At 39.3% G+C, this 17,382-nt stretch overlaps 1 protein-coding gene across 4 annotated transcripts in view; it reads left to right on the plus strand.

Annotated features, from left to right (window-relative positions):
* LOC124721165 (presequence protease, mitochondrial) overlaps nt 1–17,382 on the plus strand; it is a 98,490-nt gene that overhangs the window by 46,744 nt on the left and 34,364 nt on the right. For 3 of the 4 annotated variants that reach the window (XM_047245999.1, XM_047245998.1, XM_047246001.1), the window contains one exon: nt 3,929–7,203. The exons of the other annotated variant lie outside the window; for it this stretch is intronic. In XM_047245999.1, coding sequence (XP_047101955.1) covers nt 3,955–6,945 — 2,991 coding nt within the window. In that variant the 5' untranslated portion in view covers nt 3,929–3,954 and the 3' untranslated portion in view covers nt 6,946–7,203. Of the gene's footprint in view, nt 1–3,928; nt 7,204–17,382 lie in introns of those variants that run through there. 4 annotated transcript variants of the gene reach the window in all.

A 17,382-nucleotide genomic window follows, 5' to 3' on the forward strand; every position in this document is an offset into this window, starting at 1 on the left:
ACTGAGCTGACATCAGGTGTGACTGAGCCGGCCAGCCCACTCTCACCTTAGTGTGGGTGGCGGACGGTGTCGAGGTCTTGAACCTCAAGGCAAAGGTTGCATGGAGAATGCAGGCTCCTGCCAAATCCCATGCACTTTGCTAATAGATTCAGTGTGCTGTCTCATGCCTTGGGGGGGGGGGGGGGGGGCTGAGCCAGATCAGAATGTACCTTCTGCCAGGATAATGGCCGCTCCTTCAGCAAGGTCCGGACAGGCACGTGGGGATAGGGGTTTGTTAGTTATTAGGAGCTCCAATGTTAGGCAGGTCATGGAGCCCCTCAGCAGCATAGCGGCTAGGGTGAGGAAGAAGTCCAACATTCACTCAGTGCGCTTGCCAGGGGGCCTTGTCTGGGATGTGGAAGAGGCTCTTCCAGCAGCTATCGAGCGTGCGGGGTGCAGCCAGCTCCAAATTGTTACACATGTCGGCACCAACGATGCCAGTTGTCGAGGTTCGGAGGAAATCCTTGGGTCCTTTTGACGGCTGGCTAAACTGGCAAAGGCGGCTTCCATCTCTAGAGGAATGGAAGCCAAGCTGATGATTTGCAGCATCATACCCAGGGTGGACTGGTTTGGAGTTGAGTGGAGAATCTAAACCAGAGGCTACGTCGACTCTGTGGCGAAAACGGTTGTAGATTCCTCGACCTACACTATGGGGTGGAAGGTTGTAGGACGCCCCACAATAGATCAGGGGTGCACTACACACAGGAAACAGCTATGTGGGTAGCACAATACTTGTGGTGTGCACATGGAAGTTTTTTAGACTAGGTTCCTCCCCACGAAAAACAAACTGTTGGCCTGAAAAATTACCAGTTGATGACACGGATCTGGGTGTGCCAACTGTAAAAATTGTTAGTTCACCTAAACAGGTCATTCCAAAGGATTTAAGTATGCTAAATCTGATGTTAATAAATTGTTGAAGTGTCTGTAGCAAGATCCCCGAGTTACTCTCTGAAATAAACAGTAGTAATGCCAATATTGTATTAGGTACTGAAAGCTGGTTGAAATCAGACATAAATAGCAGTGAAATTTTGAACTCGGATTGGACAATGTTTAGGAAGGATAGGACTGATGCTGTGGGATTTGGTGTGTTAATTGCAGTTAAAATCTGTTTAAATGCAGTTGAGATCGATACTGGGTCAGACTGTAAAATAGTCTGGATAAAGCTGTCAATCAGACAAGGAGTGACCATTGTATTAGGATGTTTTTATAGACCACCAGCATCCGCAACAAACGTCGCAGAATATTTCAGGGAAAGTCTTGAGCACATAGGAAATAAATATCCAAATTATCCATTAGTTATAGGTGGAGACCTTAATCTGGCATTGACTGACTCGGAAAATTACACGTTTATCACAGGGGGCAGAAACAAAAACTCGTGTGAAGTTATTGTAGGAGTGCTCTCAACATACAACCTTTAGCAATTGGTTAGGAAACCAACTCGAGATGGGAACATATTGTATATCTTGGCAACAAACAGACCTGATCTTTTTGGGGAAGTCAATCTAGAAGAAGGTGTTAGCAACCATAATGTCGTTGTGGCTTCTATGTCAGTGGCAGTTGCAAAAAAAACAAAGAAACAGCATAGAGTTTTCTTGTTTGGGAAAGCAAATAAAAGTGTCATTAATGAATATCTTCAAAGTCAGCTCCAAGCATGCACCACAGGACACAAAGATATTGAGCACCTTTGATCGGAATTTAAAGGTATTGTCGAACACGTGCTAGAGAAATATGTGCCTAGCAAAAATATAGGGGAGGGAAAGGATCCACCTTTGTTCAACAAACATATTAGGAAGTTGCTGAGAAAGCAAAAAAATTTGCACAGTCATTTTAAACGTAGTCACTGCCCCACTGACAGCCGTCAAAAGGTCAATGAGAGGTTCTTTTAACGAATTTGAAAGCAATATTTTATCTGCAGATTCTAAAAAACACCCAAAAAATTTTGGTCATACGTAAAATCTATGAACACTACAAATAATTCAATATCTTCTCTTGCTGACAGTACGGGTAATGTAACGGATGATGATGATAAACAGAAGGCCAAAATTCTAAACCTAGCTTTCAAAAACTCATTTACGGTAGAGGATTGCAGTTCTATTCCCCCTTTCAGTTATCGAACAAACTCAATGATGGCTGACATAGTGTTTAGTGTATCTAGGATTGTGAAACAATTAAGATCCTTAGACACCAGGAAGGCATATGGCCCAGATGGTATCCCTGTAAGATTTTATGTTGACTATGCTACAAATATATCACCACTCTTATCCATCATCTATCAGGGATCATTGGAACAGTGGAGTGTTCCATGGGACTGGAACAAGGCCCAGGTCATAGCAGTCTATAAAAAGGGTAGAAAATCTGATGCACATAATTACCGGCCAATTTCATTGACATCGATTTATTGTAGAGTCATGGAACATATTTTGTGTTCAGACATAATGACCTTTCTAGACTCTGAGAAGCTCATGTGCAGAAACCAGTGCAGTTTTAGGGAACAGCACTCATGTGAGACACAGCTGGCCCTCTTTGTACGTGTTATACAACAGGCTCTAGATACTGGCTCCCAGGATGATGCCATATTCCCCGACTTTCGAAAGGTGTTCGACTCAGCGCACTGTCGCTTGCTCCAGAAAGTGCGCACTTACGGTCTGTCCGATGACATATGCGGTTAGATAGAAAGTTTTCTAACAGACAGAGAGCAGTATGTCATCCTGAATGGCGAGACTTCAACAGAAAAAGCGTAACATCAGGTGTGCCCCAGGGCAGCGTAATAGGTCTGCTGCTTTTTACGATTTACATAAACGATCTGGTTGATGGTATTGACAGCACATTAGACTGTTTGCTGATGATGATGTAGTCTACAGGAAAGTAGTATCACATGAAAGTTGTGAACAAATCAATGAGGATTTGCAGAAAATAAATGTGTGGTGTAATGACTGGCAGTTATCTCTCGATATTATTAAGTTAACCTACTGCATATAACAAAGCGAAAATCCCCTTTAATTTATGAGTACAAAATAAATGCCCAGTCTTTTGAAGCGGTTACATCTGTCAAGTATCTGGGTGTGACTATTCGAAATGATCTCAAATGGAACCATCAGATTACACAAGTAACGGGTAAGGTGAACTCTAGATTGCGGTTTATTGGTAGAATCCTGAAGCGATGCAGTCCTTCAACAAAGGAAATTGCTTACAATACGTTAGTTCGTCCAGTCTTAGAGTATTGTTCATCTGTATGGGACCATTACCTGTTGGGTCTGATTCAAGAGATTGAGAAGGTTGAAAGAAGAGCGGCAAGATTCATGACTAGTACATTTAGCCATCGTGACAGCATTACAAATCTCATAGAAAGTTATAAGTCACACACACTTGCAGATAGATGACGCGCTAAACGGTAGGGACTGCTGACTAAATTCCAAAATCTGATCTTGGCTGAGCATGTGGAGCCTATATATTATTACCACCAACTTTCAAATCATGCAATGATTACTATTCAAAGATAAGGGAAATTAGAGCTCGTACTGAGGTGTTCAGAAAGCCGTTTTTCCCTCGTACGACCCATGAGTGGAACAGAGGGGGGGAAATATGACCTTGGCACGAATAGTGCCCTCCACCACACACTGCTTGGTGGCTAGCGGAGTATATATGTAGATGTAGAAATATTCAGCTCATATTCTTTTGGATCAGATTGTTTTTAATTTTAGCTGTTCAAAATGAGTGCTCAACTTTGTGTTAAGTTTTATATGCCATGTGTATAGGCAGATTTCTCCTTTACTTTTCTCCCAACGGCATATAATTTGAGAGTGTTAATTTTAAATTTTTAAATACTTTTAGCTGAATATGTTGTCAGATATTTACTTATGGATGACAAAATATATATTTTCTTTTACAGGAACTGATTGTCATCAGAAATACAAAATGTGGAAATTATCTCGTTATTTGAAGTTTCATCAGAAACATTTTGATACGAGGATCCAATTGAGATCAGATTCCACAGCCTCCTCGTTTCAGGAAGGGAGAGAAATTGAAGGTTTTGTTGTGACACAATCTGGAAGTGTTTCAGATCATATTAAAGCCATATGTTTAACACATTTGGAAACTGGGGCGCAGTATGTTCATTTACAAAAGAATGATCAAAACAATGCTTTTGGGGTTGGTTTCCGAACAATTACTGCAGATTCCACAGGATTACCTCATATTCTGGAACATACCACTTTGTGTGGGAGCAAAAATTTTCCATGCCGTGACCCCTTTTTTAAAATGATTAACAGGTCAATGGCAACATTTATGAATGCAATGACTGGTCCTGATTTTACTTTGTACCCATTTTCTACTCAAAATTTCCAGGACTACAAAAATCTGATGGCAGTTTATCTTGATGCAGTTTTTAACCCTCTCTTAAATAAAAATGATTTTCTGCAAGAAGGCTGGAGATTAGAGCATGAAAATGTGGAAGACAGAAATTCTCCAATAATCATAAAAGGAGTTGTTTACAATGAAATGAAGGGTTTGTTCTCAGATAACCAATCCTTATTCTCTCAGCATTTGTTAAACAGTATTCTTCCAAGCCACACCTATGGCCATGTTTGGGGTGGTAATCCAATTGATATTCCAAAGTTAACGCATAGTGACCTGATAATATATCATAAGAAACATTACAATCCCAGCAACGCATTTTTTTACTCATATGGAAACTTTCCATTGGAATATAACTTAAATTACTTGAGCAAAAATTATTTGTCTGGAGCAAAATACTCAGAGCGGTATGAAGTTCCCTCTGAGAAAAGGTGGTCTTCACCACTACACAAGCATGTTGGTTGCAGACTAGACCCACTGATACCAGATAAAGACAAACAGTCAACAATTGCATTTAGCAGCCTTTGTTCTGATGTTACTAATATACAAGACACTTTTGAAATGTCAGTTCTTAGCACACTTTTGTTAAAAGGACCTAATTCTCCTTTTTTTAAAAGCTTGATTGAATCTGGATTATCTGCTGGGTTTGCGCCAGTCACTGGTTATGAAAGTCAGACTAAAGATACTATCTTTACAGTTGGTCTTCAGCATGTGCGTCAAGCTGATTTTGATCAAACCAGCGAAGTGTATAATAGTACTATTGATAAAGTGATTAATGAAGGATTTGACAGCAATAATATAGAAGCGGTCTTACACGAAGTGGAACTATATAATAAATTGGAGGGAGAAAATTACGGCATACGCCTCTTAATGAACATTGCACCCATGTGGAATCATGGTGCCAATATTGTAGAGAGCCTGCAGCATGACAAACACCTCTTACTTTTGAGAAACAAACTGAAAGAAAATCCAAAATATTTCCAAGATAAAGTTCTACATGAGATTAAAAATGAAAAACATAGACTAGTTTTAACAATGTCACCAGAGGAAGACTATGAAGCAAAGAAAATTTCTGAAGAAGAGAAGGTATTGAAAGACAAGCTAGTTGCTCTATCACCATTAGAAACATCTGAAATCTTTAAACAAGGGTTGGAACTTCACAAGTCACAGTGTGCAGTTCAGGACGTTTCATCATTGCCTACATTGACTGTTTCAGATCTTGCTCAGTTTGTTGAAAAAGTTCCTGTTACAAAACCACTTTCATCAGAGGTTCCCTTTTATGTTTATGTTCAGCCAGTAGATGAAGTTACCCATTTCAGAGCTGTTTTCAGTACAAAGGAACTTGACTCTGAACTAAAAAGTCTTGTGCCATTATTCTGTACTGTTGCACCACAGATGGGAACAAAAAACTATTCATTCCGAGAATTTGAACAGTTGGTGCGTTTAAAAACTGGAGGATTTACCTTTAGCAAACATATTTCAGAAGATGTTTTCAAAACACATACTTATGAAGAAGGTGCTGTTTTTTACTCTCATTGCTTGGATAAAAATGTGCCTGATATGTATTTATTAATGTCAGAATTTCTATCTCATATGGATTTAGGCGATATTCAAAGATTTGAAACTCTTACTAGACAGTTGTCTGTGGACTTGCTTAACAGCATTTTTGATTCAGGCCATCATTATGCTATTTCATCTTCTGCTTCACTCGTAAGCCCTGTTGCACGTCATGTTGAAAGTTGGACAGGGCTTACCTACATCAAAAAGCTACAAGAAATTGTACAGCAACGTAAATTTCAGGAGGTCCTTTCCTTACTAAGTAACTTACCATCTGAATTAATACATAAATGCATCTCCAGGGCTGCTGTCAATCTTTGTGAGAAGAATTCAATTGATAGTGTGGAAGAAGCAACCAATTTTTTGAAAAGGTTTTCTGCAGTTGGTAACCCCATAACAAAAACAGAAGAGGAGGACTTCAAACAGGTCTCAGATGCAGCTGTGCATCATGTTCACAGCATCCCTGTAAATTTTGTATCTAAGTCAATAATGACTGTGTGTTATGGTGATCTCCATTTTGCTCCACTTAGAGTTCTTGCAAGATTGTTGTCAAATTTATACCTGCATCCAATAGTTCGTGAAAGGGGTGGCGCTTATGGATCAGGTGCACACATTTCTCAAAGTGGAGTCTTTAGTTTCTTTTCTTATAGGGATCCAAATTCAACAGCCACATTGGACACATTTGACAGTGCATGTGATTGGGTTAGTGCAAATAAATTTTCTGATACAGATATCGAAGAAGCCAAATTGGGGATCTTGCAAAAACTTGATGCGCCAGTTCTACCTGAAGACAAAGGAATGAGAGAATTTCTTTATGGCATAGATGACAGTATATTTAATGGCCATAGGCAGCAAGTCATGAATGTAACCAGGGAGCAAATACATCAGGTGTCAGAAATGTTTTTGAGATCAAACAAATGTGGTAAGGCGATTGTAGGCCCAAAAAATAATGAACTGGGAAATAGATTATCTGAAAATTGGAACACCATTAATTAAGAGGTATATATTTTGAAAATATATTGTGGTTGAAATCTAATTCTGATTCAAATAGTTTTTCATACTTCAGAGAATAAAGACTGCCTGTGTGTTGTGTTTTATTCATTTGTTAACTAAGAAATCTGAACTGAAACATTGCAGCATAAAAATTTGATGTAGTCTTATTTTATAAACTCGTGTGCCAATTAATATTAATATTTATCATTACTCATGTATGTAAATGTTTATAAAGTTTTGTAAATAAAGTTTTCTGTGTGATGTAGTATTTTACTTTTTGTGGTAGCATGAGGACCTTGAAATATAGTAAATATAAGCATCATTGATATGTAGAAAATTTCCAAATTTCCTGGTTCATAATGACTTACATTTATTGTACACTTTGTTATTCATAGAGATACAAGTTGATTAGTGCACACCTCCAAGAGAAAAGTACCCACTTTATGTGAGGAGGGAATATGGCAAAAATGGAGGAAAAGTTGTGTGTCAGAGTAGCTCAAACATTATACAGCAGTAAATTCAGTAAAATGGTTAAAAGGGAAAGTTTGGAAGAAAACTAAATATAGGGGTAGAAGAAGAGAAACAAACCCAAAGTGGTAAGGATAAAACAAATAAAGTGCAGTAAATAGAGTTAAAGGGAGGAACCTAAGTGGAATAAATGTAAATAAATAAAAACCCCTGTGGAATAAGGAAAAAGGACAAGATTCATTTTAAAAATCCTCTCCTCTTGCCACACTCCCAGACAAACTGTCTCAGCCTGCACTCCAAGCCATTACCCCCCCCCCCCCCCCCCAAATTCCTCCATTGGTGTTTGTTAGAATTCTTATTTAATGATTTTGTTTGTCTGTAGGTTCACACTTCTTATTCTGTTAATTACACTTTATTTGTATTGTCTTCCTCTGACCCAAGAACAGGATTGCAATACTTTAAAAAAAATATGCTGCCTGACAAAAAAGGAAGTACTCAGAAGGGACGGAGGAAATGAAATGACACTTCACGAGTGGAGAGGGAGGGTAGATGATGATATTCCAGTGATTATGAGATAGTCTTAAATTTACGGAGAACTTGGCAGTATAGGCCCACTTATCAGTTTGATGTTTCATGCCCTCTGGCCTGGATGCATGCACCGAATTTTGGTTATGAAGGGTGCCGTAAAGTGGCTGTATCCTCTCCATAGGCAAGTTGGTCCTCAGCTGTTCAGCTGTTTTAACTGGTCCTTGATATCCTGGACACTGGCTCAGGCACTGAGTCGATGTCTGAACTTCTACCACTCTTTCTATGGGGGACATATATGGGGATCTTGCTGATCACGAGGTACCTTAACATTATGCAGGCAGTTTATAGAGATATAGGCTGTGTGTGTCTTTTTGAATAATGGTACAACAATACTGTCCCATGAGAGGTAACACATGAGGATGGGGGATGTCCATGATGTACCATTGTGCTGTCATAGTTTCCTTCAACGCTACCAGCCATGAACTGAGATCATGCCTAATGGCTCCCAACACCATGATGCCAAGAGTAACACTGCTGTGCCTCACTGAAACAATGGGAGATTGGAATCTCTCTCTAAATTGTTGCCATACTCGCCAAGTGTGGTCATTTGGAGTATCGCCGAACTGCAATTTATCTCTGAACCCAACGTGACACCAGTCAGTAGCAGTCCATCTTTCCCAGTCACGGCACCACCACTAATGCAGCTCGCTCTTTGTGTTGTTGTTGTTGTTGTGGTCTTCAGTCCTGAGACTGGTTTGATGCAGCTCTCCATGCTACTCTATCCTGCGCAAGCTTTTTCATCTCCCAGTACCTACTGCAACCTACATCCTTCTGAATCTGCTTAGTGTATTCATCTCTTGGTCTCCCTCTACGATTTTTACCCTCCACGCTGCCCTCCAATACTAAATTGGTGATCCCTTGATGCCTCAGAACATGTCCTACCAACCGATCCCTTCTTCTGGTCAAGTTGTGCCACAAACTTCTCTTCTCCCCAATCCTATTCAATACTTCCTCATTAGTTATGTGATCTACCCATCTAATCTTCAGCATTCTTCTGTAGCACCACATTTCGAAAGCTTCTATTCTCTTCTTGTCCGAACTATTTATCGTCCATGTTTCACTTCCATACATGGCTACACTCCATACGAATACTTTCAGAAATGACTTCCTGACACTTAAATCAATACTGGATGTTAACAAATTCCTCTTCTTCAGAAACGCTTTCCTTGCCATTGCCAGCCTACATTTTATATCCTCTCTACTTCGACCATCATCAGTTATTTTGCTCCCCAAATAGCAAAACTCCTTTACTACTTTAAGTGCCTCATTTCCTAATCTAATTCCCTCAGCATCACCCGACTTAATTAGACTACATTCCATTATCTTTGTTTTGCTTTTGTTGATGTTCATCTTATATCCTCCTTTCAAGACACTGTCCATTCCATTCAACTGCTCTTCCAAGTCCTTTGCTGTCTCTGACAGAATTACAATGTCATCGGCGGACCTCAAAGTTTTTATTTCTTCTCCATGAATTTTAATACCTACTCCGAATTTTTCTTTTGTTTCCTTTACTGCTTGCTCAATATACAGATTGAACAACATCGGGGAGAGGCTACAACCCTGTCTTACTCCCTTCCCAACCACTGCTTCCCTTTCATGTCCCTCGACTCTTATAACTGCCATCTGGTTTCTGTACAAATTGTAAATAGCCTTTTGCTCCCTGTATTTTACCCCTGCCACCTTTAGAATTTGAAAGAGAGTATTCCAGTCAACATTGTCAAAAGCTTTCTCTAAGTCTACAAATGCTAGAAACATAGGCTTGCCTTTCCTTAATCTTTCTTCTAAGATAAGTCGTAAGGTCAGTATTGCCTCACGTGTTCCAGTGTGTCTACGGAATCCAAACTGATCTTCCCCGAGGTTGGCTTCTACTAGTTTTTCCATTCGTCTGTAAAGAATTCGTGTTAGTATTTTGCAGCTGTGACTTATTAAGCTGATAGTTCGGTAATTTTCACATCTGTCAACACCTGCTTTCTTTGGGATTGGAATTATTATATTCTTCTTGAAGTCTGAGGGTATTTCGCCTGTTTCATACATCTTGCTCACCAGATGGTAGAGTTTTGTCAGGACTGGCTCTCCCACTGCCGTCAGTAGTTCCAATGGAATATTGTCTACTCCGGGGGCCTTGTTTCGACTCAGGTCTTTCAGTGCTCTGTCAAACTCTTCACGCAGTATCATATCTCCCATTTCATCTTCATCTACATCCTCTTCCATTTCCATAATATTGTCCTCAAGTACATCGCCCTTGTATAGACCCTCTATATACTCCTTCCACCTTTCTGCTTTCCCTTCTTTGCTTAGAACTGGGTTTCCATCTGAGCTCTTGATATTCATACAAGTCGTTCTCTTATCTCCAAAGGTCTCTTTAATTTTCCTGTAGGCGGTATCTATCTTACCCCTAGTGAGATAGGCCTCTACATCCTTACATTTGTCCTCTAGCCATCCCTGCTTAGCCATTTTGCACTTCCTGTCGATCTCATTTTTGAGACGTTTGTATTCCTTTTTGCCTGTTTCACTTACTGCATTTTTATATTTTCTCCTTTCATCAATTAAATTCAATACTTCTTCTGTTACCCAAGGATTTCTACTAGCCCTCGTCTTTTTACCTACTTGATCCTCTGCTGCCTTCACTACTTCATCCCTCAAAGCTACCCATTCTTCTTCTACTGTATTTATTTCCCCCATTCCTGTCAATTGCTCCCTTATGCTCTCCCTGAATCTCTGTACAACCTCTGGTTCTTTTAGTTTATCCAGGTCCCATCTCCTTAAATTCCCACCTTTTTGCAGTTTCTTCAGTTTTAATCTACAGGTCATAACCAATAGATTGTGGTCAGAGTCCACATCTGCCCCTGGAAATGTCTTACAATTTAAAACCTGGTTCCTAAATCTCTGTCTTACCATTATATAATCTATCTGATACCTTTTAGTATCTCCAGGGTTCTTCCATGTATACAACCTTCTTTCATGATTCTTAAACCAAGTGTTAGTTATGATTATGTTGTGCTCTGTGCAAAATTCTACCAGGCAGCTTCCTCTTTCATTTCTGTCCCCCAATCCATATTCACCTACTATGTTTCCTTCTCTCCCTTTTCCTACACTCGAATTCCAGTCACCCATGACTATTAAATTATCGTCTCCCTTCACAATCTGAATAATTTCTTTTATTTCATCATACATTTCTTCAATTTCTTCGTCATCTGCAGAGCTAGTTGGCATATAAACTTGTACTACTGTAGTAGGTGTGGGCTTCGTATCTATCTTGGCCACAATAATGCGTTCACTATGCTGTTTGTAGTAGCTTACCCGCACTCCTATTTTCCTATTCATTATTAAACCTACTCCTGCATTACCCCTATTTGATTTTGTGTTTATAACCCTGTAGTCACCTGACCAGAAGTCTTGTTCCTCCTGCCACCGAACTTCACTAATTCCCACTATATCTAACTTCAACCTATCCATTTCCCTTTTTAAATTTTCTAACCTATCTGTCCGATTAAGGGATCTGACATTCCGCGCTCCGATCCGTAGAACACCAGTTTTCTTTCTCCTGATAACGACATCCTCTTGAGTAGTCCCCGCCCGGAAACCCGAATGGGGGACTATTTTACCTCCGGAATATTTTACCCAGGAGGACGCCATCATCATGTAATCATACAGTAAAGCTGCATGCCCTCGGGAAAAATTACGGCTGTAGTTTCCCCTTGCTTTCAGCCGTTCGCAGTACCAGCACAGCAAGGCCGTTTTGGTTATTGTTACAAGGCCACATCAGTCAATCATCCAGACTGTTGCCCTTGCAACTACTGAAAAGGCTGCCGCCCCTCTTCAGGAACCACACGTTTGTCTGGCCTCTCAACAGATACCCCTCCGTTGTGGTTGCACCTACGGTACGGCTATCTGTATCGCTAAGGCGCGCAAGCCTCCCCACCAACGGCAAGGTCCATGGTTCATGGGGGGGCTCTTTGTGTTAGGATGCGGTAATTCAGGATGCGGTAATTCCTAGTCCAGCAGCTGTTATTCTCTGACAAATGGTACAGGAGAACACAGAATGTAGCAGGGGGTGCATTACTTGTTCTTGGATGGCAGGTGCAAATATGAAGGAGTCACGACACGCTTGGTGCACAATATGGTGAATCTCACTTTTAGTGGTCAGATATTGTCGATCAGGACCTTGATTACAAGTGTGCCTGCCCTCACCTTCTCATGCAGTCCAGCATTGGGCCAGAGTCACATCCAAATGCCCCAAAAATCTGGATATTGTGTAATTCAACCAGACAACCAAATGGAGACCCAGAATGAGGCCACTTTCAAACTCATCAGGTGGTTATAACTCTGTCTCGTGCAAGTACACAGCATCTCCATGTCCTACACAGTGATCACTCAACATCTGATGCTGTTCACACTCCTTACATATCCTACAGGTCTAGTATAAGCACTAATGCACTCTGGTGGCCAGTCTACGAGCCACAGAGAATTGCATCTCTACTTGTTTACATACCTACCAATGGTGTGCACATGTACCAAGTTACACAGAAATCTTACCAAGTCTTCTGGGTGCTTCACTTTTTTACACAGAGATTTCACACAGGCATCACAAATGAGCACTGGAATTTGTGGTTTTCCTCCTACTTACAAAGGATTTATTCTTCGTCCAATAGGTTCTACGCTGGGTGTATTGAATGATTTTTTGAACATTCACATAAATGAATTGCACAATCTTTTATGAAATTCAGTCGTGGAACAATAATTTCAAACAACACAGTTTATGAATGTGTAGCAGAAAAAAAGCAAAAGAATACACATCCCACAGTACAAATTATGTCTGAATAACTTTTACAGGTGGGACACAATTATTTTCTTTTTTTTTAAATTTATGGTACTAAGAAAGACATTGCATTCTGAGTATTTAAACACAGATTTTGAACAATCAGTTCTTATTTCAGCAGCTCATCTGCTTTGTTTTCCAGTGAGTGAACAGAGTGGCAGATATTTATTCTATTTTCCTTACAACCAAATTGGGATTTGGAGCCATCTTTGGTCTTTTCATGGCAGCTGGTTTTAGATCATCAGGTTCAGTCATAGAACTCTATCATTCGTCAATGTAAAAGTTCAAAACAAAGAGATGTGTGATGGATTTTCTGTTGACTCCCATGAGTTGACAGTGACCAAATCAATTAAACAGAAAAATATCCTTATAGACCACTTCCTTGCTCTTGTTGATATTCAATAATGGGAACTCATTCTGTCACAGAGATCCACACCTCCCAGTGATTTGCTTCATGCACAAATACATTTGGGTTGCTGTGTTTGAACATATTACTATACTTTTTGTCCTATCTTTGAACTATCCTAATAGTATGAGCACAGGTAAAAGTGAATGCTTTAGTAACAGAATGATTGCCCGTCTATTTCACAACTGAATTTTTCCCAACTCCTTTGAAAAATCTATGAAAGGCTCTGCTACCTCTCTTCTTCTCTTTGTCTGCAGTAAGTTTGAATTTGATCCTTGATGAAATACAGCGGGCTAAATAATGTTCCTACTGCATATATTTGTCTTTGAAGCAGGTATTCTAACAATGGGAGGAAAGTGAAATACAAATCAGAGTACATTATGTACTTGCCAGAAACTACCCTCTGTATCAGCTCTTTGATAACAGACTCTGTATTACACAAAATAGGTTCTGGGTGCCCAGTACACCACGTACAAGTTCCCAGGTAAATGAAAAAGTTGAGCTCCAGTACTATGCAGTTGCTAGCAGAAAATTGATCAACCCCACTGGATTTGGTTCATATCTTCAGTTGCTGCCTAAGAGATGTTCTCCAATAGAAAGCAATTGTTTGTTCATCTGTGGACAGGTGCTTAGGAGGAGGAAAGGAGAGACTTTTTGTTCTTGCCATGTCGCTGTTTGGTTGCACTTTCCATAGCTTATTTTTTTTACTTTGGTTTCATCTAGAATGTTTAAATTGTCTACAAAGTGCAAATAATTCCCAAGTTTGATAATTTGATTCTTAAGCAGCACTGTTAGTGTAATTAAACACTAGCTAGTTACTTTTTGAAGTAACGTCTTTGCAGTACTGTAGAAGCAAAACAGTTACCTGAAGATCTGTACAAAGGACATCTACAGTGTTTAAAATGCAATTGACAGAAACATTGTATTGACAAAGATGAAAATGTATTGTTCCAACTGAATTTGAGTGAAAGCCTGAAACACGTCTTGGCATAATAAACCTATACTTAAAGTACTGGTTGCTGTATTTCATAAAATAATGTTACAGTTAAGTATGCAAAGGGTTCATTGTGCTGGGGTTCAAAATTCTGGATTCACAATGCACACAAGGTTAAAAAGAGAGCTGAAGTGTGGTTAACAACTGTGAAAGGGAATTAACATCTGCACGAAAATAAAATTAGTGTGCCTACGGATGTGAAATTAGCATTATTTTGGTTAAAACTTAGGCAAGAAGTTTTGAAGGAGTGCTTTTGCTACTAATAAGTTCAGTAAATGCTGAACATCATTTGATAACTGAGATACTGAACCAATGAAAAGAATGTGGTGACTGTATAGGCACGTCATCATGAACAAATAGCTTTCACATGCTTGAATAAATGCTTCACAGAGCTCTTGCTGTGTTAGATGTTTCAATCTTGAGCTTTAGATGACTTCCTCAGTTGTCAGCAACAGGAGGCTGGATTTCAGGTGGCTGTTACATACTTTAATTGCCCGAATTATGTTATGGAGATATCACAAAGTCAAGGAACTTCCATAAGCCACCAGAGATTATGTTTATGTCTATGACTGAAGAATAATGATAGCAATACAGATTTCATTAGATGGTGGATCAAGTACCCGTTTCCAGTAACCACTATGGGTGTATCCACTGTGCTGGTTAAAGTTGTTATTCTGATCAAATGGACTGATGAGTTGGGTCATCGTCACCCCACCGTGAGCAAGTGAAGAGTGCATTGAAATTGTGGGTAAAGACAACACTACTAGCCCAATGGTGTTTTGGTTATATTTGGATGCAAGTGTTGGTGAAGGGCACGCAACTGACACACGATTTTTGAACAGCTGTATGTTGGATACAGTTAAGAAAAGAGCATATGTTGATTTGAAGTTTTCTGTTCTGAATGGCCAATACTATTAGCCCTCAGAGCATGTACCTTTCCTTCTAACTCGCCCTGCATAGGTGTAGGAATCACAAATGGGGAAAAAAACTGTCTTTACATTTGCAAACAAGTATTCATTGTTGTACTGCAGACAGGAAAAAAAAATCTGTAGTGTTTTCGGAAATTCTAGTGCTCAGAACAAACCATCCTTCTTCTCATTAGTAATGTCTCCAGCTGTGGTTACAGTAATGCTTCCAAAAGTAGATGAAATTCCAGTGCTTTCACAGATATGAGATGAGATGAACACAGTCAAAACACATTGCATGACTGTGAAGCTTCAGAGATGTAAAGTATGTTTAACTGCTTGTTTACTGTGATTGTGTAAAACAGTCACATGTTAAATATGTCCACTTTTCCCCAAAAATGTTGGTTATGAGCTGGAATAAAGTACTTGGTTTTAGAAAGCTTAAGGGGAGTACAAATGCCATATCCTTGTTAATGTTAAATTTAACATATTTATATCCCATTTCCTCAGGAACTACCCAAGATAATAAAACAAAACTTTGCCGGGATATGGAGTCATATCTCATACATTCACTAATCTACGATCAAGTATCTAACTTTATTAGGAAACAAGATATGAATTTCTTAATGAAGGTTGTAAAAAATTAACTAATTATGTTATGAGCAAACTATGCTATTTCTACCATTGCAGATCTACAGAAACATAATACCACTGTCAGTAAGTGATAAAAACATCAGAGCTGTAGTTAAAGTAGTTTCTGAGATGATGGGAAACATTTGCAAAAAAAATAGTTTTTCATCATTTTTGGGCACCCAGGTCAATTCAATATTGTTGAAAGACTCGTGTGCATTTTGAGTTTTTCCTGTGATGCTATTCTTCAGAAGATCTGGATGTGCTAGATCTCTATATGTTAGCTTTATTACTGCTCCAAAAACCTTCAGGCATGGTGTTTCTGTGGGTGTATTCGACCCCTGCTGCCTCAGCTTCGTGGTATTTACACCAGTCAATTGAACACAAGTTGTGTAGTGGCTTCTGATCACTTGATGTCTTGCAGAAAAACAAAACGTTGTCAATGCTGCTTTTCTCATTTATACCAGATTTTTTTGTATTCTTTCTAATGGCTTGGCCATAGTATTCACTTAACTGATTGCTTGTTTTATCAGTCAAATGCCCTCTAATAGTCTTGCCATCTTCAAGCTTTTTGCTAGAAAAGTTTTGCCTGACTTTATGCAGCCGGGTACCCATTCATTTCTGCACGACTGACACATTCTAAATTTTCCAGGGTTAGGTCATCATAGGGTCTGCTGTCAATTATTGATTTGAATGAACAGGAATTGCCATCGCCAATGAATATAGCATAACAAAACCCATGTTGTTCTTGAGAACACTGAAAGATCTTCGCAGCTGAAGCACTTTCCATTCCTCTACTGGATTCCGTATATGTTTTGTGACAGTTGTGTTCATGCAATTGTTTCTTTTCATTATTAGTATGAACTTTTGTGTATGCATCCATGGCAATGTTTTGACAATACTTCAACATCAAGCTCCTTCCTGGTATCAATACTTTTGGCAGCTGGCCCCTTTTCTGCCATGATCCATCAAATGCAACGCATACATCATTCTTATCATTATTTTCTTTGAGTGCTTCCTCTGTTGCAGAATTCAGTTATTCTTCTAAAATTACTTATACTGTTTCCCCTGAGGCATGTGTGTATCTTGAAACATTAGTAGGGGGCTTGACAAATTCATAAGAGCTCACCAAAGTTCCATTCCTAGGGCCTTCTTCGATGCACCTCAGCCTATAGAAGTATCTGATGTTTGTCTCAAAAAAGTCATTGTTTTTACTTTTTTTAGATATCGAAAATACTTTCTTACTCTCACAAGTTGAATGGGAGACTTCCAAACAAAGAACTAAACCATTTCTTTTGAAGACATTTTCAGAAATTATTTCTCCACCATGCAAATTAAAGCATGTAGTTTCATTAAACATTAATTTAGTACACTTACTCCTAATATTAAACTGGTATCACTGGTACTGGTTTCACTGTACACTTTAATACTATTCATGAGCTGCTTCTTCGAAGCACTTGGTGGTGAAGAATTCTTTTCAGTGTTGCTTGCCCTAACCTCATTCTCTGGATTTAAACTTCCAACGGGACATATTCTGTAGACTCTCTTGCCCTTATTTATTCTCTCTTAAATATTCCCAATGGTGGAGTCATATTAAGAAGAGAAACACAACTCAATGAGCAACAAGTCC

Source organism: Schistocerca piceifrons, chromosome X (genome assembly GCF_021461385.2).
Source record: "Schistocerca piceifrons isolate TAMUIC-IGC-003096 chromosome X, iqSchPice1.1, whole genome shotgun sequence".
In the NCBI taxonomy this organism is placed as follows: Eukaryota; Metazoa; Arthropoda; class Insecta; order Orthoptera; family Acrididae; genus Schistocerca; species Schistocerca piceifrons.